Here is a 22,648-nt window from a genome sequence, read left to right as displayed (position 1 = left end):
GATTGTTTAATCATTAACAAAGATTAGCTTTTATAACTGTCAGAGTGACCATTTTTGTTAGGACAGGTATACACTCGAAGTTATAAACCGCTCGTGTTGAAGTCATACAAATTTGACTCAAGAGATAAATTTATGTTTCCAAGACATAGAAACTTGTCTCCAAGAGATAAATTGAAGTCTGGCTCCGTCTCAAAACTGAGACACGCTCAAGCCGACCTTTTCGACTTCAGCATGTCTTGATTGGGGGCAATTCAAGTTGAACCTAAGTAGAAGCATTTTCATTCGGGCGATATACCTTACAAGCATGCAACAAAGGCTAGATTTACATCAATCATATTTTCTTTAGGAAAAACCCTTTTACATCTTAAGCTTCATCGTATATAATTTTGACGCTGCATTTCTATATTTCTCACTGCTAAAGATAACATACAGTTTGATTCTTTCAGTGCAATATGAACCCAGAGGTTAATCTGAATCGGCGTCGATGAAGAACAGCCATGAAGTTCTCTAGTAGCTTCCGTATGAGTTTATAATTTCTTACTCCGCAAGATTTTAAACCTTGCCTTTTTTAGGCTGCCTTTTTTAAAGCCATATATTTTCAACTTTTACTTCCATATCAACATAATTAAGACATCAAGAAGGGTTAACTCCGCCATGAATCATTTACTCTCAGAAGAATGTAGTAGATGAGAAATCTCGAATTACGGAATTAATTACTAATTGCAGTAACTCTTATCAAGAATGCCGCTTGTCAGCAGGAAGTTAAGTCAAAGATGGAAGATCCTAGTAACCGGAGAAGTTTGAGCTGATTCACAGGATACGAGCATTCCCCCCGTCGTTTGCTCTAGGTTTTATCTTCCGCAAAGGTATCTTCCTCCACTTTTTGCAAAATCACAATCCTAGGTTCAGCACCGCGAGGTTCGTAATAACAGAAATAATAACTGGATAATTTTACAGAACTCGTGACTTTACCAGCGGACTTATAGGTATAACACAAACTCCCGGGGTAAAATGAACGTCGCGAGGGTAAATGCTGTCTCGCGGAAGCTCATTGATAATTATCTTAAAGCAAATAATTATCTAAACTGCAAGTCGCGAGAAACAAATCAAGTTTGATCGGTGAGTGCGAGGTCTTCAGCTTCTATTTAAAATCTTATTTGCTCTATTATTTTACAAACGAAGACGCTTGAAATATAACGAAGTATAAGGAAAAGCGGATGAAGGATTAAGTTTCTCTTTTTACGTGCTTCTGCCTTCGCCTTCTTGATCTTTTTCTTACTTCTCTATCTTTTTATTGTTTTTCTTCTTCATCTACCTTCTTCTCCCCATATAAAATGGCTTCAGGCTCATGAAAGGTTTCTTCCCGTTCATCGCTCAAATCTGGTTTCGATGGAACCGTTCATCCATTAATGACGTAAGTATATAACAGGATGTCAGTATTACGGGTCGTGCTCGTTGCACGCGTATATTTTTCGGCCCTGCTCACTTTCTTCTTCTATATTATATCCGCATCGATCTTGTTTGCTATTTTATTCGAATTCTCGCGTAACAGGCTGAAGATGAATCTCGCAGTTTCTTGAGGAAGCCAGGGAAAATGCCCTAGCATAAGTGCTAGGGTATTCTTTCCTTGGAACGATACGCACTTACGCAACTTAACAGCTTTCGTTTCGAGCCCTTCGCCTTTTAAAGTTACATAGGCACAAAAAACATTCTTAGGTCATTTCTCACGCTGTTATACGAGATCTTCGTTCTTTGAAGAGAAGCATTTTCTCTTTTACATATAAGTAATAACTCAAGTCATGGGTTTCGCAGGCTACAGGATTTGAGATTCATTTTTATGATTGTTTCCTCAAGAGCTTCAATTTGCGATATTGACCAGGAAAATCAGACTAAAGGAAAAGTTTTGAGCATAGAGTTAAAAAGTCAAATTTCTTAATTTGCCTTAGTTTTTAACAACGGATATAAAGAAGAAGAATGTAACATATCAAAGTTGACTTTTTATCGAAATTCTACATGCTAAGAGCCTTATGTTGAGCGGTCCCCAAAGAAAGTCGAACTAAAAGAAAAGCTCCATAATATATAAGTATATAACCGTCGTTATAAGGGTTTCCGGCGTAACCTATGAAACTTTTGAAAGAAAAATGTCAAAAAATATAAAATTTTGTTACACCCGCTTAAACCCACCCACGACTGGGTGACTACTTAGTCGTATCCACTCTTGGGAAATTATTGAAGCATGCAAACCAGGTGATATCTTTTTGTTGTTAATGTTATAACAATGTTAAAAAATTAACTCATTACCCACAAATATAATTCATACTAACATTTATATTTGTAATTACATTTGATTTATTCTTTGAGAAAATAATTGTTAATTACCGCATCGTGATCGCTGGCTTCGTGTGTCAATGCTTCTCTAGATTCATTTCTTGAATTTTCATCTTCTTCTGGACCTGATCCACTTCCCGCCCAATAATCCTCCGTTGCATCATCGACCGCTACTTCATCTCCTGCTGGTTCGAGCTCAGATGTGTCGTGACTAATCGCCTATCAAAATCAAAGTTTTTAGCTAGACCCCGAAAAACTAACGAAAAAAAGTTTATAGCGGATGAATTTTAATGCGAGGTTTAAAAAAATGACTAAAAGAATATTTAAAACTTTTAATTTCTAAATTGAACATTTAAATAGTTTAATTTTAAAATGTTTCTTCCAATAGACAAATTTCAACTGCTATCAAGTGAAGAATTTAAATTTTATTTAAAAATCATGCACATAACTACAAAAGAAATTAATTTCAATAAAACCCAGGATTCGTGGGACATCTTTCTAATATCCCCGTACAATATTGTATAATAACAAAAATCCAATTGATCCTCGGATTAGGACATTTAATGCTAATGGTCGTACCTCTTACATGGAATAGATAGTTTTGTATCAAAAAATATCCATTCCATGTAAAGTCATGATAATTATAATCAGATGTTAAAAAAACAGATACTAAAATTGTAGGATCATATGTATTAGTAAAGGAATCCCATGAAACGAGGGACAGTATATATTTTCAACGAAAACTGTAACAATTTCACCGATTCTTTTGTTTCTTTGAATTAAAACTTAAACCTTTTTCATTGATTCAAACATTTTGAATGACATTTACCCTACACCTCTGCATCATTACAGCCAGCATCCATGCGATGAAACATCTGTAACAAAAAAGACAATTTCTTTATAGGAAATATTATAAGTGATCTACAAAGTAATTGCTTTTATAAAACGTAATTTCATAACTGATCAGTCAAACACTAAACTAAGTTTTTTAAATATGAAATATTTATGACGAAAGTTCACTTATCAAATACCATTTTTCAGTTTTAAGAGAATCAGGAAACGCGAAAAATAATCGCTACTTATATCGCCAAAAGTCAAGAGAGCGACAGTGGTATTATATGAAATTATTCGACTTAAGGGTGTTGGTTCAATCTGACTTTGAATTTTTTTTAATAGGTACGGCACTGATTCCATATATATTTTTTCCGAAGGATTTGTGAACGAAAGAAAGAAAACTTGTCGAATATCCGGAGTTTTGCGAGATCCTCGGATCAATAAAGTGTTGAAAAATCAAAAAATGTATTGAGGAAATGATTATCTTCCCGACAAATATGAATTTTGCGAAAGATAGAAACCAGCGGGTAGCAGACGGCAGCATTTGAACGATTAGAATCGTTTGCTAATTTATTTTTTTACTCACAATTCCGACATAATAGAAGAATTCTAGAGATCAACGGCTCTTCCAAAGGGCCAGGTCTTGATGATGGTGTCCCCAAATTTTGCGAAATATGTTGCGAAATGGAGCAAAAAGCCGAGAGAACTGACATGCCCTGTCTGTGTTTTTGTAACTGCATTGGAACCAACCACAAGGCTAGCTGTTACCTTCACTCTATACGCGGAATTGGGGCGCCCTTCCTTATCGACCGTGGGTCAAGACTACAATTAAATAAATGTTTGTAAATCACATTAGTCAAGGGTGCAGAACCTATACCGGTCAATGTCCCAGTCTCAGCAAAAAGTCCATGTCCCAGAAGAGGTTTCCCCCGTTGAGAATTGTAGTCTTGAACCACGGTCGATAACGAAGGGCGCCCCGATTCCGCTAGCCTGGTGGTTGATTCCAATGCAGTTACAAAGACACATACAGGGCATGTCAGTTCTCTCTACTTTTTGCTCAATTTCGCAACGTATTTCGCAAAATTTGGGGACACCATCATTAAGACCTGGCCCTTTGGAAGAGCCGTTGATCTCTAGAATTCTTCTATTATGTCGGAATTGTGAGAGAAAAAAAAATTAGCAAACGATTCTAATCGTTCAAATGCTGCCGTTTGCTACCCGCTGGTTTCTATCTTTCGCAAAATTTATATTTGTCGGAAAAATAATCATTTTCTCAACAAATGTTTTGATTTTTCAACATTTTATTGATCCGAGGATCTCGCAAAACCCCGGATATTCGACAAGTTTTCTTTCTTTCGTTTACAAATCCTTCGGAAAAAATATATATGGAATCAGTGCCGTACCTATTAAAAAAAAATTCAAAGTCGGATTGAACCAACACCCTTAATAGCATGAAAAATTGCAACCCACGGGAGATTGCAAAACAACTTCTTTTCACTGTCGATCAGTCAGAGGATACGCATAGATAAGCATCGATTGGCGTGAGATAGGCGCCTAGCTAAGGAATGAAAAAAGATAATTTCATGGAGTTCGAAGTACGAACTCCGCTGTCTTTCTTGCAAGCTTCGTTTCATGGATTGAAAATCACGATAAATTCTCAACTTTTCTAATGCTATGATGTAACCTGTTATTAGTTATCGATAATTGCAAACGACCGTCGCATTGCCCGTCTAAACTCAGGGCGAGACATATAATCAAGAGCAATCACGTTCAGCTATAAGACTTTCGGTAAGACTCAATTAATCACCTTGTTCAAGAGCTGCTCCAGATACTTCATAATATGTGAAGTAAAAAATATACGCCGTTAATGAAAAAAGGGACAAAGAAAGTTACAATCTCAAAGTTGTCATAATAACACCTATGTTGCAAGAAGTGTTACACATTCATAATTAATTGAGCAAGTTGCAACCGTTAACGGTTAGGTGCATATTAAATTAATCAATTAAAGGCGTTTTTTTAAATAAAATATATATCTGACTCTTGTTTTAAAGTAATTATGTGAACTTAAGAACGAAATCATTACCTATTTTTCAATGATTCTATGTTAGAAGATTTATAAAAGCTGGTGTTAAACATTTTACACTTTTTGTTTATAATATACTTAGAATACTTAGATATAAAATTGCACTTTAGACGTGTGAGAAATAAAATTAAAACAAGAGCAAAATTTATTATCACGTCTACATGGCCGGTCTGTCAATAAGTGAAGAAACTATTATAGGTTCATTTTTTTAACGATGCAAAATCTTCAACCGTCGTTAGTAAGTTATATATTATGAGGCAATAAATCATGTATAGGGATCAATAAATCACGCATAATTGAATCAACAAGTAATCATCTAAACCACTCATATGATGGATAGTTTAACGTGGGATGTGAAGTCTATAATATCTTTGAATAAAAATAGAATCTGCCTTTTTATTTCCCAATAATGTAATTCACTCATCAAAATAAAATAAAAACAATTAAAAGATACTTTAAGTTTTTTTACCCATCAAAGAAAATTCCTGGAAAGAATATAATCTTTTATCATAAAATATTGCGAAATGAAGAAGAAAAAGCGCTTAGCAATTTCGAGGCGATAGAATCTGAAGTCTAACACATTGTGTCAAATTGAGCTGAGCATAAAATTTAAACTAAGAAAAGTGCAACTTTCTGAAGTATGTCTCTAACGGAACGAAAATTACAGAGTAAACACTATAATTTCCTTTGAATGGTCGTATACACCGATATCTTATAAGAATACAATCAAAATAAATGTATACTTGAAAGTGGCCTTTAGGATCATGATCACCAGATTTGATGGGACTCGGACTAAAAATACGCTTAGTATTGGTTTCTAGTAATGAGAATATATAACATTATTTTGTATCATGTGAAGTCAAGAAGTTTTATTCACCGCTAATTTCAGGGCTAATTCAAATATTTAATCTATCCTAGTCACATAGAAATGATTCATATACACGAGTGACGCGATTGCGGACTGTACTGTGCTATAACAAAAAAAAAACATAGTTAAGTGAATTTTTTTCGAAAAATGATCGAGTTTTTTAAATCAGCGTAATTGTGAGAGCAAGCTACGTTTTTCACGGGTAAAATTATCATTTTTAATTATTTATAATAAAAAAATGAATGTTTAAAGTTTCGAATATTGAGCAAACTGACCAAATACTATATAAAAATACATGGAAAGTACTTTGCGGTGCCTGAAATATACGAGTATAAGAGAAGTTGAATACGTCACGAAATACAAAGGAAAAATATACGCAAAGCACTTTGGGGATCTTTTCTCTGGCAAAAGTGGTCAAGCACGTTTCTTGTTACAAAATAAAAACTCCGCATGTTCGGAATAGTTCGAAAGCGCCGCACAATATCTCCGGTAGTCACCGGGCCGCGACCTTACAAGATAATCGTTGATAACCCGAAAAAATTTTAAAAAATTGATGTAACATTTATGAGACTTATCGAGTACCCTTGGGACCTCAATATCGAGGTGATTAATTGAGTTTTACCACAAGGCTTTTAGTTGAACGTGATTGCTCTTGAGTATTTAAATATTTAAAACTTGTTTTGTAAAATATTGCAGTACAAATTAATAAAACAAAAATATATATGAACGAAATTTAATAGTGTATAACTAGTCTATTCAAGATTTTTTAGTGCAACGTATTCAATGTAACAACATCACATCATTTGTCGAAAATAGTTAATAAGGCCTACGATCAAAAGATTTATGCATTATTTGTGATATCAATAACTCAGAAAAAACTGAGGTTAAATTTTGTTGCTATAAATCGGGACACCAGATTTACAACAACATAAAAAAACAAAAATTAGAATTTGTTGCGAAAGTTTCACTGAGGTTAGGAGAATAATTCGGATCTCGTCTACTGCGTCACGATGAAGTTAGCAAATTTCGGTAACACTTGTATAATCAGCAAGAGAAAATAGGAAAAAAATTTTGTTCTTACTGATATATCTCCTCCGAAATAAATTAGACTACTATAGAGGAATTAGAATTCATTTAATGCCATTTAGCAAAAAGCGCAAAAAGCAACTGACATATGGGAATCCCCAGTTCTCTCTAATTTAATGAAGTTAAACGACGATGGATAGCGCAGTCATCGCAATTCTCGCTAAATCACGAATAAACATGGAGCTATAAGGCGAAAGATTATCCAGGCACGGTTAAAAATTGGAAATTATCTTCGATTCATGTAAAATTTATCCGGCAAGTTTAATTTTTGTTGCGGTGAATCTTTCACCCGGAATCGATATAAACTTTATCTTTCGTTTCTTTTTTTTAGGAATAAGTTTCAAGACTGGGTCTCTGAAATTTGAGAAACCTAATAAATAGTATTATAGTTTTTAAGGAAAACTATTATATTTCTGCATTTCGCGTCAAAATATACAAAGCCATAAATTTCAGATTCATAAAAAAAGTTCAACTTCTTTTAATATTGTGGATGTTTTTACATAAAGCTTCAGTAGAGTTAATTGATTCTCTTACAGATATCTTATTATTGGTAAATGTTGTATAATTAATAGGAAAATAATATTATAATATTATTATTATTGAATTTACAAATTTTACTTTTAAGGCAGATATTACTTCGAGTATAAAATCGTACAGATCTTTGGAAAAATCCACGTCTCCGATGATATTATAATATTCATAATAATTTACTATAATATTTTTCTCCGTTTTCCTATCGGGTAGTGAGCTTGCTTTTAATTAATAGCAAAATATTCTTTACTATGTGAAATCCGTATATGCAGTTATGTTATTTATGTTAAAAATTAGTTATGAAATTAAGTGTAGCTCTGAAAAAGTTCTAGCCTCCACCATGCCTCGCATGGCGTTTGCGGATTTTTCTTGTATCGAGGGCCGACGCTCGATAAATTTACAGACAAATACTCCGTAAATTCTTGGCTTTAAATGTCGTATTACGTTACACGTAAAGTCACATGCAGGTTGTTGCTTCTTTCATGAGTGGCAATTGTATTAGCGTGGTCCTTACTTTCGATGGTCCTTACTTTCGAACCTTTATTAAAATGTTACGCCTAAGGCATCTGTTTGTTGGATCTCAGTCTTCGCACTCAATAATATAACGAATAAATTTTTATCATGCATGTCGTGCTTCTCTAATGCTTCTCTGTTTGACATTTCTCTATTTCTCTAATTTGACATTTTTTTATAACACCGAATCACTGTTTAATTTAATTTTTATTTTGCCGAAATATTATGTGACATAATTTTTATTCTTCCAAATAAGCATATAACTTAAAATTTATTTATAAATATGAAATTCCATCTGTCATAATCCCTATGTCATCGAAACTGTATGTAACATAAATTTCATGCTTTAAATGATTTTAGGTAAAATAAATATTATGATACATAGAATGGGTGAAATATGCATGCGGCTTAAGACTCAGTCTTTAAAGTTTAAGCTCAACTAGAATTTCACTATAAAATGTCCTCTCTGAGAATAATTCCTGACAAATGTTTATTAAGGCGGAGTCAAAATGCTTCAATTAGTCGAATCATTTAAGTAAAACAAAAATTTAATTGGCCCATTTCACTCCTTAAATACTAGAATGACATATTATTTAAATAATTAGGGTCTATTCCCGCTGTGAATAAAATCTGTATTCGGAGTGCAAATTGGCTAATATAAATCATTTTTTTGCAAGAAGTTTAATATTAATTTTAACCTGAGCATAAAAAAAATGACGTTGCACAAAAACTATTTGAATCACCCAATTTGTGTACTCCTGAAACAGATTTGGTTCAAAACAGGAATAGGCGCTAACCATGTAAGAAGATGCACTTATATTATTTGTCCTATCATAAAAAAGAGATCTTGCGATTTTATCTCGAAAATTAAAGTAGAATTCTTTCTTCAGCTATTGGTAGAATTTACATTCGCTGCCTATGGGGCCGTCCATAAATCATGGGACCCTAAATGAGGGAAGGCTCAGAACAAATATCACGGAAAATTACTTTGGGGATATGGGGTTAATCAAGCCGATCAAGTGCCGTTACTTTAGAACTTAAACTTTAGAAATAAAAATTGACAAATAGAATGGTTTCAGAATTAAAACGTTTCGAGTTCATTAGCTTAAATTGAAACATTTTAAATTTCAATATATTTAAATGTTGGATACGAAATTAACAAATTTCATATTAAAGCATTACGCAAAGCTGAACAATTTTACAAGTCTTTTAAGTCGAAAATTTAAACATTGTAACATTCGAAGTCGAGAAATTTTAAGCTAAAATAGCCCCCGGTGGGTATGTGTTTTCACAATGACATACAATAAATTAAACTAAATACAGCGTGGAAGTTGTAGTTTTTTACGATAATTTGTAATTAGCTATAAAAGTTTGTGAAAGTGTCCTAACAATAGCAAACATTGTAGCTTTTAATTGATGTGTCCCTCTATTGCGTATCACGCTCAACTACTTGGGTTTGTAAATATTCCGCTGCTACTTTGTTGGTTGTCAAAACCATTTTTCTTGTTAGTTTTATTATCCGCATTGTGGTTTCAAGATACCGCGTATTAACACCAGCTAGCAAAATAGTAATGGCAACCAATAAAACAGCAGCGGCATGTTTTACAAGCCCTAGTAGTTAGACACTCTGGGGGAACATGGAGCAAAATGTTGACAGAGGGAAAACAGAGCAATGCTTACATCTCCTCTTTGGTTTGACGCCGTCTACTGGAAATGGTATCCACCTCGTTTTGAGTCGTTCCCAAGATTTCCCAAGTCAATTTTTTATAATTTTCCATTTTTATGAGACGCATGGATCGCTTTGATACATAGTTATAATTTCGACTGATTTTCAACTACACATAAGTAATACAAGTGTTTGTTTGATTGAAATCGCTTTAGCATCATTCCATTTTATACTTAATAGCCCTTCTTTTGCGTCGAGCGTTTTTGACTGCGAGTACTATCGCGTTTTTCGGGAGTCATAGAGGAAAAAGTACTTTCGGGACCGAATAGACAGGGGCAAAACAGGGCACCAGGCGAGATGCAGTAGAGCGCACATTGCTTTCGATTTCGCTCCAATGCAGCAATCGAAGGTCGCGATTATTGTGTTGTCACTGCTTTTCGATCGAACAGTGGGTCCAATGCAGTTAATGCAACAATGGTGATGTTGCATGAAATGAGATAAGCATATTTTTAGAAATTTGAAGCAGTGAATAACGTTATGGGGCAAAGAGAATTTTTTGTATGTTACTAATACTAAAAAAAAAGAATTTCTAATATACGTCTATTTGGTAATATTCAACTAGATATGACATCACTAAGATATACAATCAGAACACATCAATTATAGACTTGGTATTTTGATACAAAAACAAGTGAAACATTCTTAGTACACCCTTGGGTTGAAGCCATTGCAATGGAACCGTGATTAGTAACTAAATCTTTGGGAACGGCTTGGGTAGAAACATTTAATACAGTTTATATATAGTGGAATCAATTATGCTTCGGAGCAATCAGAACCAATCAGAACACTTTAGCCACCATACTATTTTTCAAAATTTTTACTAATCAGGTTTTACGGTCTTCTACTTGACAGCTGATCCAGCTGATTGTGTGAACGAACCTATAAAGACCTAAAAGCGAGAAATAAAAAATAAGAGCCGAATTAAGTGGATGCAAAGATATAAACAAAGAAAATATTTAAAAATCAGCGAATTCTTTAAAGAAGGTAGATTATTAGCTAAGAATATTTTTGCGTCTGGGTGTGATTCTAGGAAGAAAACGCTTTTTTACACTGTTTTCACTGACAATAAATGCGAGAGTGCTAGGTTATGCTCGTAATACGTAAATGGAATGGCTAAAATGGCGAGAAATTATTCCATTTATGTTGCTCGTAATTATCATAAATTATTAATTGATAATAATACATGAAAAGCTGCTTAGAGACATTTTGTATATTGAAATGCATGTTTATAAGCCATTTTTGTAAATTTGCATAATTTAAGCAGTTTGAATTTTTCCGCGAAGAATGACGTCACATAGTGAGGACTGGGATGAAATTCATGCATTCATATTTTTAAGGCCTGCTTTTGGTCATTTTCATATAAAAAATGGACAATACAACTGATGAGAACAATTTCTTGTAACTGTTCTACTTATTTGCTTTGTTTTTTTTAAAATTAATTTTGCTCATAATGCATATGACTTTTTATTTAACAAAGCGTCTGCTTTGCCCCGCGCAAGGGGCAAGACGAGGAGAAAAGTTTTTTTTAATCAACTAAAAAAGTAGAACATGACATTTTTGAAATGAAAAAAAAAATTTTTTTAAGTACATTATTCATTGTTTCAGACATGTATATTGTTGAATGAGGAAAAAAGTATTTTAGTAAAAGGGACCATTCACAAACTACGTAACGCGTTTTTCTTTTGTTTAAATGAAGATGAGAATATAATTTCTGCGAAGTGAACAGTGATACAGCGATATAAAAAAAAACGCTTTACGTAGTTTGTGAAGGATCCTTAAGAAAAAAAAATCCTTAAGCAAAATCTCCCTGTTTTGTCCCATGTTCCCTTATATATTTTTCAGTAAACTAAAATTTCTTGATTATTATTCAAATTTTACCAAATTTGACAAGTAATTTCATTAAAAAAGACCCTGCAAAAATAGTTTCTGCATTTCCGGCAAGAATAATTTACTGGCAGTGGCTACGTGTACCGTAATTTCGGCACGAAGAGCCGAAATTTTTCCGTATGAATGGCGGCACCTGGAAAAGCGGCTATTTGTACCTAGTGACATTTCTTTACAAATAGTAGCATTTTTCGTTACGTGTACAGAATCTGTAATTTACTTCATAGTTTATGATACGAGAAGAAATTTCCCAGAAGGACTTGCAAGGATAATGCCTATTCAAAATTAATATAACGGAAGTCACATACTTTGGATTACTACTCAGAACTCATATTAATACAAACAGAATCTCATAAAAATCGTCAAACAAAAAAACATTGCAAAATACAACCACTAAGTAAAATCAAAGAAAGTTTTGAAACCTCAACACACTTGCTTGAACTGAAAAGGAACGATTTCGCCAAGAGACAAACACGACATGACCGGTTTTGAAAGAACGACCTTGAGATTTCTCAAGGGAAGGAAATCGAATGGTCTTGCTGATGCCGATGTGTCATCGTGACAATTTGTGGACCTGCGTGTTCGGGATTGCAGATAGTAAAAAGCCGATAACCACGAGGCGTAGAAGAAACTCATCGAGTCCATGAAGCTTGAAGAAACGAGATGAGATCAGATCCAGCAGAGATCACCAACTTTTTAGAGCTTTTATTGCCAAGCGCGGCATGGATAACGCGCTGTGAGTTGCGATCTGTGTCAGTTCACAACGTGTGATTATCTTCTTCGCCAGGCCCCTTGTCCCCACTTTTTCTTTCCCTCCTGCTCCTTTTCATCTCTCTTCTACGGGGACTTCCGTCTCCCACTTGGGGCCTGATCCCACTCCTCGACGTGCACCGACCTCGCTCGTCCTTGTCGCTGGTTGCTTACAACCGTTAAAGTGCAAGAAAAGACGATGTATCTTTTACTGTCCGCCTTATAGGTAGATATAAGTACTCTCAGCAGTACTTCTGTTTCGTTTTGTTACATGCCATTCTACAAAACACAGGTATGTGGGCATTCCTACAAATTATGCGTATCGTCAAAGACGCCAAATCATTCTAGTCACTTGAAACTAAAAATCAGGAAGAAACTAATAACTAAGTGTCGGGGTTATTAATACTCTCTTCTTCACAATTTTTTATCTTTTTTATTCCACTTATGCTGTTTCTAACGACCCATTGTCCAGTCAGCATTCACTTAGTATGGTGTTCATTTTCTCAATTACTATTTTCACCACCTCTGTTGGGCATCTGCGTGTAATAGCTTACGCATCTATAATTCTACCAGCAATCGATGAACCAGAAATGCCTTTTTCCAAGAAGTGGTGTATTCTATCTTGTAAGAAATAGGTTTCCGAGAAGGGTGAACGGTATTTTTTGTGTAATGGAAAAAATGTATCAGGATTGGGTATACATTGTGGAAAAACTTGGGCGTGTGAATTTATTTTGGAAGTTCTAGAACATTTATTTAGAGCATTTACTGTGTAGCTAGAGAGGACCTGTAAGCTTAAGATTTTCCACCCTTGTCTTACTAATGCCTACCTTTTCCACTTAAAAAACTCATGGGAATAAAAACTATCAATTTCATTTAAATATTTTGTAGAACTATTATTGTTCCAAATGTGTTGTAATTGCAGAAATATTTATAATGGTTAGAATCAATATAGTGAAGAAGACATAAAACTTCAATTATGCTGTATATTAAAGTACAGGATGACATGAAATATATTAGATGCCAAAATATACATATATTTTCTTTTGTGAACGAAACTCTAAAGCTCGGTATAACTACAGTGACTTTTATCGTCCCTCAGTCCACTGTAATTTTTTTGCAAAAATGTATAATTGCCTTAGGGGTCTTTAATGTTTTGTAGCTACATATACCATCATTTATCGTATCTTTCATTATTATTGCTGTTGCAGTAACTAGGTTATACAGGAGGGCATCATTTATATTGTTGAATACTGTAACTATAGCTGTCCAGTTTTTAATGTACAATATATTCTGTGGAAGCGTTCAAATATTACACCACATTTCTTGTCCTTTTTAAACTCTCCGAAACCTGTTTTGACAAGCAGTAATATTTAATTAAACATACCATATGTCTTCTCAATATTACGTTAAATTATAGAATTTCCTTCAAAAATATCATTCATGTTTGTAAATAACTTTATATCGATATAAAATTTGTATGTGGGAGAAAAATTGCACATTAGGTATCAATTAATTTTTAATAATATATGGTATGATTTCGAATATGATTGGTTAACAATTCTTCAAATGTGAACAATTTTGATTGTAAATTGCAAGCTTTCGAGCACTAAAACTTCGTAACTATTCTGAGTAGATGTGTCTCATTTTGAATACCTTAAAATTGTCAATTCATTGTAATATTTTAAGGATTCAAATAAGAAATTTTTTATCTTAAAAGCATAAGGTTTCTAATTGTTCAATATTAAATTTTATATGGCCAATTTTTTTAAATATTGCGTTTAAAATTATTCGCCCAGGGTGAAAATTTGTACTACTTGGAGATGTTATATATAATTTTCATTTTTTTAATATGCTTTTTGTTTAAAAGAAATGAAAAGTATACATAATTGATTCCACTATATATAAACTGTATTAAATGTTTCTACCCAAGCCGTTCCCAAAGATTTAGTTACTTATCATGGTTCCATTGCAATGGCTTTAACCCAAGGGTGCACTAAGAATGTTTCACTTGTTTTTGTATCAAAATACCAAGTCTATTTTGAAAGGAATTCAGATATAAAAAAGTTTAAAAATTAAAATTATTCCTTACACAAACTCTTACAAAAAGACCTTTATAATTTTTAATCTCAATTTTTTCTTGAAAGACTTGACTTTTTTAATTCAGAAGGTTTTTTGGTATGTATTTTTCCCTGGAACAATCTTTCTTTCTTAACTTTTTTTATATCTCCCTTCATTTTTAAGAAAAACTGGGTGCTTCTATTTATTTCATAAAAAGGATATTTTTGAATAGTTGATATTACTAAGATTTAATAAAAAAAATGTTAACGAAAAATAGTCATACGAAATCTCAGATGCAAAATCAAGTTAAACATTCTTGGTACTCGCACCTTTGGGATGAAATCATTTCAAAGTAATCGCATAATTTTTCTAAGGCGTTCTATTTTCAATTCGGCAATTTGAAACGATCGGGATATTTGTCATAAGCTTGGCTAGTCGAACCAAATTTTCAGAACTGCTAGACGGAGCCAATGTTAAAAGACTTCTAGCTTTAAGGGTTTAGGATTTTTCAAATTTAAAATAGTTCAGTTTGACAAATTTTCCTTATACCCTTTAATTTACACTTTAAGTAAAAATAATTCTATGTTTGAATACCTAATTTTTTTCTTTCTTTTTTTTTTAGTTCTTATTTATAATGAAGTTTGATTTAAACATGGCTCTTCCATTTTTAAATACAATTTCTGATTGAGATTTTTCATTGCTATGAAATACGTCGATTATTTATCATGGACGTCTAAACACAGCAATCAACTCAACACGCTTGTATATGCTCCAGTACTTCGCGTGCTACCGTAATTGCTATAATTTAAAAACCTTTTTCTGCCTCTTGCACTGATATTCATCGAGCCATGGGGTTCAATCCGTTTCGGTTTATAGCTCTGATAAATAATTGCCATCACTGATCGTCTCACCTATCGAGAGCAGTAGCTACCGTATATGTGTATTATCCATTCACCTCGAATCTTGAGGCGTCTAATTTTGTTCGCATGGTTCGACGCGATCAAACCCGCATGTGTGTTTCTGTAGTTGTAATTATACTCCTGTCAATCATTGGAAATAGGACGGATGGAATTGGCTGTGGAAAGATCAGATTAAAGCGAATCATTCGTAATGGTGAAAAAAAAATAAAAAGAAAGAGCATTGAATCTCGGTTTTCTTTCTCATTTACATAAATCTGTTATATGTATAGCAAGGAAAATTTCATTGATGCAGATTACAAAAAGTTAAGTGAGCTTTGATTAAACTTCGATGCATTGCCATCTCCCGTGTCCGGTGTTAAAGTTTGTTTCATTTATGTATATTTGGATACTCGGAATTCCACGGAATTAAGTTTTTTCCGTATTTTAAGGATTGTGAATTTTTTAATTCGTTATGTACGTATTAGTTTATGAGGGAGTTAAGATTGAAAGAGAAGTCTAGATACTAGTATTTTCAACCCTGCTTTGAAATTTTGTTCTAACGTTCCAAATCCTGCAAATGATTACTATCACCTCTGAGGTGGTCAAAAGTGAAGATGAACGATGCACGAATGTGTAGCTGGACCGTCAAGGAACTAACGCGAAGGGTACGATGGCGATTGGCGATATCGTGACCGAAAGTTCGCGGGTCAAGAGATACGTACCCAGCGTCATTCGGGGGCGAGATACTATCGCGGATTTGAAATTTATGCAAATTCCGAGAGCTTTCGGGTCAAAGTCGTGGCGTAAGTATATGTATCTGACCAGTCCTTAAAGTTTCACGGCCCGTTTCTTTGATTCTTAAACAGCCTGTTGCACTGAACCAACGTAACGGAATCAGATTCGACGTATCGCATTAATGTTTTGTATAAGCTTGAGTAGATAAGATCAAAACGTTAGATTATTGCCTGCTGCAAACAACCTCTAGCTTAGAATCCACTCCGATAACAAAATTCCTTATCCATTGTTTTCTACCCTTCAACGACGACCTTGATTAGATCCGAAATTCCAACTTTCACCCTAACTTATCAACAGCTGGTATGCAATGGTATGATCAAAATGCCTTTCTTTCTTATGATAAGGAATGCAATTTCTATAAATTCATCTATCATTTTGGCAGTATATCGCAAAAAAGTATTATCACAACGATTGCTTAAGGATCTAGTAAACTTGAAAAGTCATGGAATTATGAAAAAGTGATTTTAAAATAGTAAATGGATACGAATTGAGTATGTTACTTTTCACTGAATCAAGAGACGAAAATTTATTCTTATATGAAAGAAGTCTTCTCGAGTATACATTAATACCCTATAAAAAATAAGATATATAGTGAATTAAAGAATATATAAAGGGCAATATATCAATTAGATGCCTTGAGCCATTTTTGTGTCCAGTAATTGGCCCGAAAGGATGGCTCATGGAATTAATCTCACGAACCTTACACGAGAAGGCAGTTCAGAATTTCATTTTTATTATCATCTTCTACCGTGGAAAATTGAATAAGTGGATTCATTCATCAAATCTAGCGTGTTTCTTACGCTACGTTAATTGATTATCAACACTTGAATAAAAGTTATCATGATAGAGATAGCAAAAATAACATTTCAAAGTAATTTGGGGCTTATTTTAGAAAACTTGTTTCTCTCGCAGTTATGCAATCAAATTTTACACAAAGTAAGAATTATCTCAACATGAGAAAATTGAAGCATTGCGGTTTTGAAGGAAATAGAAATTAAACTCGAATTAACCTTCGTGACATTGAAAGACAGAAGTACAAGGGATTATGATTCTTCCCAGCTCTTGTAATGACTTTAGACCACAAATTAAACGAATCTTAAAAATAATCATAGATACTCTGCGAATCAGGATGAAAATCGAAAAAAGAATAACTGTAACTGTAAAATTAAATCTAAAATTAAGATCAACTTTGGCAATAGTCCGAAGAGATAGTGAAGTTCAGTGAGGAAAGTGATTAATAGCCTGTACATTTCCTCTTTAATAGCATGTCTTATAGTAATCTGTTTCATTTGAAACACTCGACTTCTGACTAATCACTTAATTGCTGTCATTAAGAAAAACCTAATGCAATCACTTATTGCCGGGTAAACAAGAATGATCTGATTTTATCTAATTGAGCTTTCCTCGTCAAAGAATTATTGAGAAATACCGCAAACACTTTCATCATTTTATATTCGTCTTCCTTTCTATATGTAACTTTTTTATCCTTAAGCCATACAACTTATTCCAAAAATTATACACGTTTCTGTATTCATCTAATATTAAGGCAACAAAGATGAAAGATTAGCAACAATTATCAACGTATCAGAACATATCACATGAATATCTTGGTTTTCTCATGGGCTCAGATATGTTAATATTGTTTAAATCTTTAACTTTTATTTCTTGATGATAGTGTAGAATAAAGACTAAGGCGTTGGTAAATTTTTGTAAATATATTATAGTATTAGAGTTGAAAATTAAAATTTACAAAGGAATTTCAATTTTGATGTAATTTAAATTTAATTATATCATTAGAACAATATTTTTTCTCTAATTTCTTGTTACAGTTTCGCACTCAAATTCGATTGAGACAATCTTTGGATGATTCTCACAGTCATCGTTTAGCCGCTAGCAATTGTGCAGCCGGGTTTAATCGTCGGTCCTTAACGATGTCGAATCGCGAAGTTTATGCGAGTAACCGAATGAGCAAGTAAACGCTCGAGAAGCAATTACGAGCGACTTATGACTGTTTCCCCCGCATTTCGCCCCGAGAAAGAAATTTACCGGGAAAATGATTCCTGACAACTATACATAACGGAAAAGATTAGAAGCTATGACAACGCACTTACTATAAAGTGAGAAAAAACAAAGGAAAATTACAAAAGTAGGAACGTAACAAAGGCTTTCCTCTTCACTGATTTTTATTGTAAAGTTTAACATGCAACATGAAGGTAAGTGGCGAAAAATAGCCTTTTTTAGGTCACTGAAAGGATTCAAGCCTTGAAAATTGTCAATTTATATCCATACTTTTCTTTAGTATCGACGAGCAACAAAAATGCTTCAATACGTACGTGGAAATTAATTTCAGATGTATTTTTTTTATTAACTTAACTATATTTTTACAATTTTTACGAATATTTAAAAAATTGTAAGCGTGCAATGAGTTTTTTGCAAATCTTAATTACTTTAAAAACTGTGCCATTTTTGCAATATATAGGATATGAAGATTTTTCTTGATTCAATTTATCCATTTGTTTCACTTTTTTAAAACCCACGAAAAAATAATAAAAAAGCAACGTTATTTTGGATTTTCGAAAAAATTTTTTTTTTTTTAAACCCCACTTTTTTCCTGAAATGTTTAAGAATAATTAATGCTGATACGTGGGCGTCCGCATGAAAAGGGCCCTTATCGACTGTATGGCATATCTTATAGAGGCATATAGCTGTATAAATTCCTCGCATTTTAGGCCCAAAATGAACCCTTCAGGTGGAAAAACGAGTCACTGGGGGATTTTTGAAGTTGAAACTTCGAAAAACCGTTTTTCGAGACAGACGCATCTAAACTAGCCGAGTGCCATAATCACACATATTTTTTCTTGGAACATGAAATATAGTTACTTGCAGTTAGTATATGAATATGAGTATAGTCCCAACTGATTCTCTATAGGTCTAAGTATCATCCCCCACTCAAATCCAAAAATAAAAGTATTGACGACAGCTTAGAAAAACGCGAATATCTCCTAAACTAAAACTGGCTATAAGGGTCCTTTTCATCTGGGCGTCCACATTTAGTGTACTCACCTTAAATTTCCCGTTTCATATTTTTTTCGGGAGAAAAAAATACCGAATGAAAAATTTATGTAAAGTGCACTATACTGCCGTCCAAACCAAAAACATACATAAGTGACATTTTTATGAAAAATGAGTTCTTGGTATCGTTGGATTCGTAAGAGAAAGATGCATCTGAGTTAATAAAAATGATTACTTAATAATATTTATTGCAAAAAACTGATTATTTATAAACGAGGAAAGTCGAAAAAGTTGAAAAATACAATAGAAAAGGATACGGAAAGCACTTTGCGTGTCCAAAAAGTTGTACAAGGCATGTAAAACGTCATCAGTATACAAGTGAAAAAGAAGCTAAAGAACTTTGTGTCTTTTTGGAGTTGTAAACGTTACTGAGTGCGGAGCAAATTTTCAAACGAAAAGAATCGCTTGCCCTTGAGTATATTTTAGACTTGTGAATTAGCTCGGACACTGATCCGAAATCCACGGGAAATAAGTCCCGGCTAAATTCGGCTATAAATTAGCGACGATCGTTCGGGTAAGTTCGGAACAGCCTCTGAATACACAGTGTCCCTTACGTATGTTTTGTTGTTGTATTTTAAGGCTACGCTCGAGCTTTTCGACAAAGGTATCGTCCGCAAGTGACTTTGTGTTCTTTTTTCCTTGTGTTTTTTACTTTCCGCGACTAGTAAAACATTGCAAGTCCATTTTCTAATAGAAATTGTTTGAAAAATTAATTTTTTATTGCAAAATATAAAAAAAGCACATTATTTTTACCCAAATAGCGTTTCTTAATCATTCCAACTTTGATTCAATATTAGAGTTATTAGGTAAACAGTTATTCTTGATTTTCTCGGTTCATATGAGATTGGACTTATTTATCTTTTTCATTTGTTCGACAGTATGAATATAGTTGAATAAGGGGATTAAGCGAGGATGAGTATTAGAGGTGTATCGACTATAATGGTAGATTTAAACTAATTAACTTCCCGTTTCGTAGTAGCTATGATGACTTGGCCAAAGGTGTCTTGCAAGTTAGTAATTGCATCTTGAATTAGAAATTAAAATCCCAATATCTTGGAATTAAGCTGTGGGCCTCAAAAATTTTCTTTAATCAAAGGTAAATTTTTCAATTTTTTAATTAAATTTTTCAATTCATTCAACGGTAACTCCATTCCTTTTCGTTAAAGCAAAATTCATAAGAGTGGAAATTGTGTCTTACTGTACAACTACAATATGTTCAGATGTGTATCCAAAACAGAAAATGTAACATTGAAATAGATAAAAGTATCTCGCTTTTATTATTTAAGTCACTATCACTTTCCTGAATTATGTATATGATAAACCTATTAATCTTAAACTGGAGAACCAATTGTTTCTAGTCTGAATGAATAAGAACAAAAGTGATGTGAATAAAAATGATTCTATTTTCTATTGTACCATCCAGGTACCACCGTAATCTAGCTATCACGTCATAATCAGGGAATGAAGCTAATAAAAAATATCATTAGTCGCATTTACCTCACTTAACAGAAAACAAATTTTTTTTGAGAAAAGAAGCATCATTTAGGATATTTCTGTAAGTAATACGTTCTCTGAATATCAGGCAACACTCATATAAACTGCCATGGTTTGTTTGACTATGTTTACTGACATAACGCAATAACCTTTTGTTCAATGTGCAAGTTTTCCTCTTAAAAGTATTAATTTTCTATTGCTACTATTCAGGTTGTCCAGTTTCGAATTTTTCTTTGAAAAATACATATGGAGAAATACCTCTATGCCTTTATCTCTTCACAAAGTTGCAATATTAAATCTTTTTTCTCATATCTATACCATGTTTAAAAAAAATGTTCCACTTCTAAGTTCAGTCAAAAGTTACAATAATAATAGCCAACTTACAGATACGCAATAATTCAAATCATCTATGAGGTAATAATTTTGAATTATTGAGAAATACAACTCCCACTTTTCACAAAGCTTAATATTGGTAATTTTATATTTTGAAGAAGATAATTCATTAATTTATTATATTAAATCGACCAAACCGATTTCTACATGCTTAGTTTTATTCTGAGGTTATCTTTCAATTTTACTTTTTACACGAGAAAGACAGCCCGCCACTGATCAAGACGTCATTATTATGTAATTTAAACAATTAACCTGTTCCTTTTAAATCATATTCTCAGAGTTTGCGTTACCTGGGGCAGCTTTACGCCGGTTTGTGCAAGCATTTTCCCGGTTTGGGATATTGCTTTATGTATATGATGAAAGAACTATTTAATTTAGGAAAGGCGTTTTTTATATCTTGGATGTATTTAATGTTTTCCAATTACTTGACATTTGGGTTACATCAAATCTAATTAATATCTCAAGTCAGAAGTTAGAGATTTGAGGCTCGTCGAACGGATCGTGTGCCCCGTGGGGTTTGCACGCCTATCTCATGCATGGTTCATACGCACGAGCGATCATAATCGCGATGCGGGCGAGTTCGTGATTCTGTACATACACATGTGATCGAGGAGCATTTTGCTTAGAGCGTTATTGCTCTCCGACTGGGTCAGAGTGGCAGAATCTACGAGGAAGCCAAGAAGCACTGATTATTCTTTCAGAAGCATGGATGCATATTGCAGAGTAATCGATGCGAGTAACTCCAATTACATGGAAAATCTGCTTTTCTCCAGTTTCTGATTTATTACCACCACATTTAGCCTCGGTTGAAGCTAATAACACCACAGGATGAAAAAAATCCAGCAGAGGAAAATTTATAGTAAGGAGGATCAAACTCTCAACACAGCCTAACTTTTGAAAGCAAATATAAAATATGCCATATTTTTTAATTTGAACAAAGAAAACAAAAGTGTAACGACAGATTTTCTTAAAAATGTTAAGTGCAAATAAGGATAAAAATTATTGGAAACATTACAATTTTTTACAATTTTTTACGCGTGCTCAAAGCACAGAAAAAACTAAATTAAAATTTTGTTGCATGTACAATTTCCCGCTGTTAAAGTTAACATTCTATTTGGCGAAAGTTTATCCTACGATGGAATAAAAGCTGTCGTCTGCTACGGCGTCCTTAGCAGCAATGGGAAAACGGCAAAGTATAAGTGAATTCGAGCTATAAATCGTGGCGCCAGATTTAAAACAACACGGAAAAAACAAAAAGATTATCCAGGCAAGGTTAAAAATCGTAAATTATCTTCAATTCATCTAAAATTTATATGGCAAGTGTAATTTTTGTT

At 33.4% G+C, this 22,648-nt stretch overlaps 1 protein-coding gene across 4 annotated transcripts in view; it reads right to left on the bottom strand.

The window, feature by feature from the left end:
* The window catches only part of LOC117167687, a 179,145-nt gene that overhangs the window by 49,567 nt on the left and 106,930 nt on the right, over positions 1-22,648 (bottom strand). For all 4 annotated transcript variants that reach the window (XM_033352809.1, XM_033352810.1, XM_033352807.1 and 1 more), the window contains 2 exons: positions 3,158-3,203; positions 2,380-2,547 (listed from right to left, as the gene is read on the bottom strand). In XM_033352809.1, coding sequence (XP_033208700.1) covers positions 2,380-2,547; positions 3,158-3,187 — 198 coding nt within the window. In that variant the 5' untranslated portion in view covers positions 3,188-3,203. The remainder of the gene's footprint in view (positions 1-2,379; positions 2,548-3,157; positions 3,204-22,648) is intronic.

This window comes from Belonocnema kinseyi, chromosome 2 (genome assembly GCF_010883055.1).
Source record: "Belonocnema kinseyi isolate 2016_QV_RU_SX_M_011 chromosome 2, B_treatae_v1, whole genome shotgun sequence".
Lineage (NCBI taxonomy): Eukaryota > Metazoa > Arthropoda > Insecta > Hymenoptera > Cynipidae > Belonocnema > Belonocnema kinseyi.
Note: the sequence above shows the minus strand (reverse complement) of the source record. Positions and strands in the feature narration are given on the sequence as shown.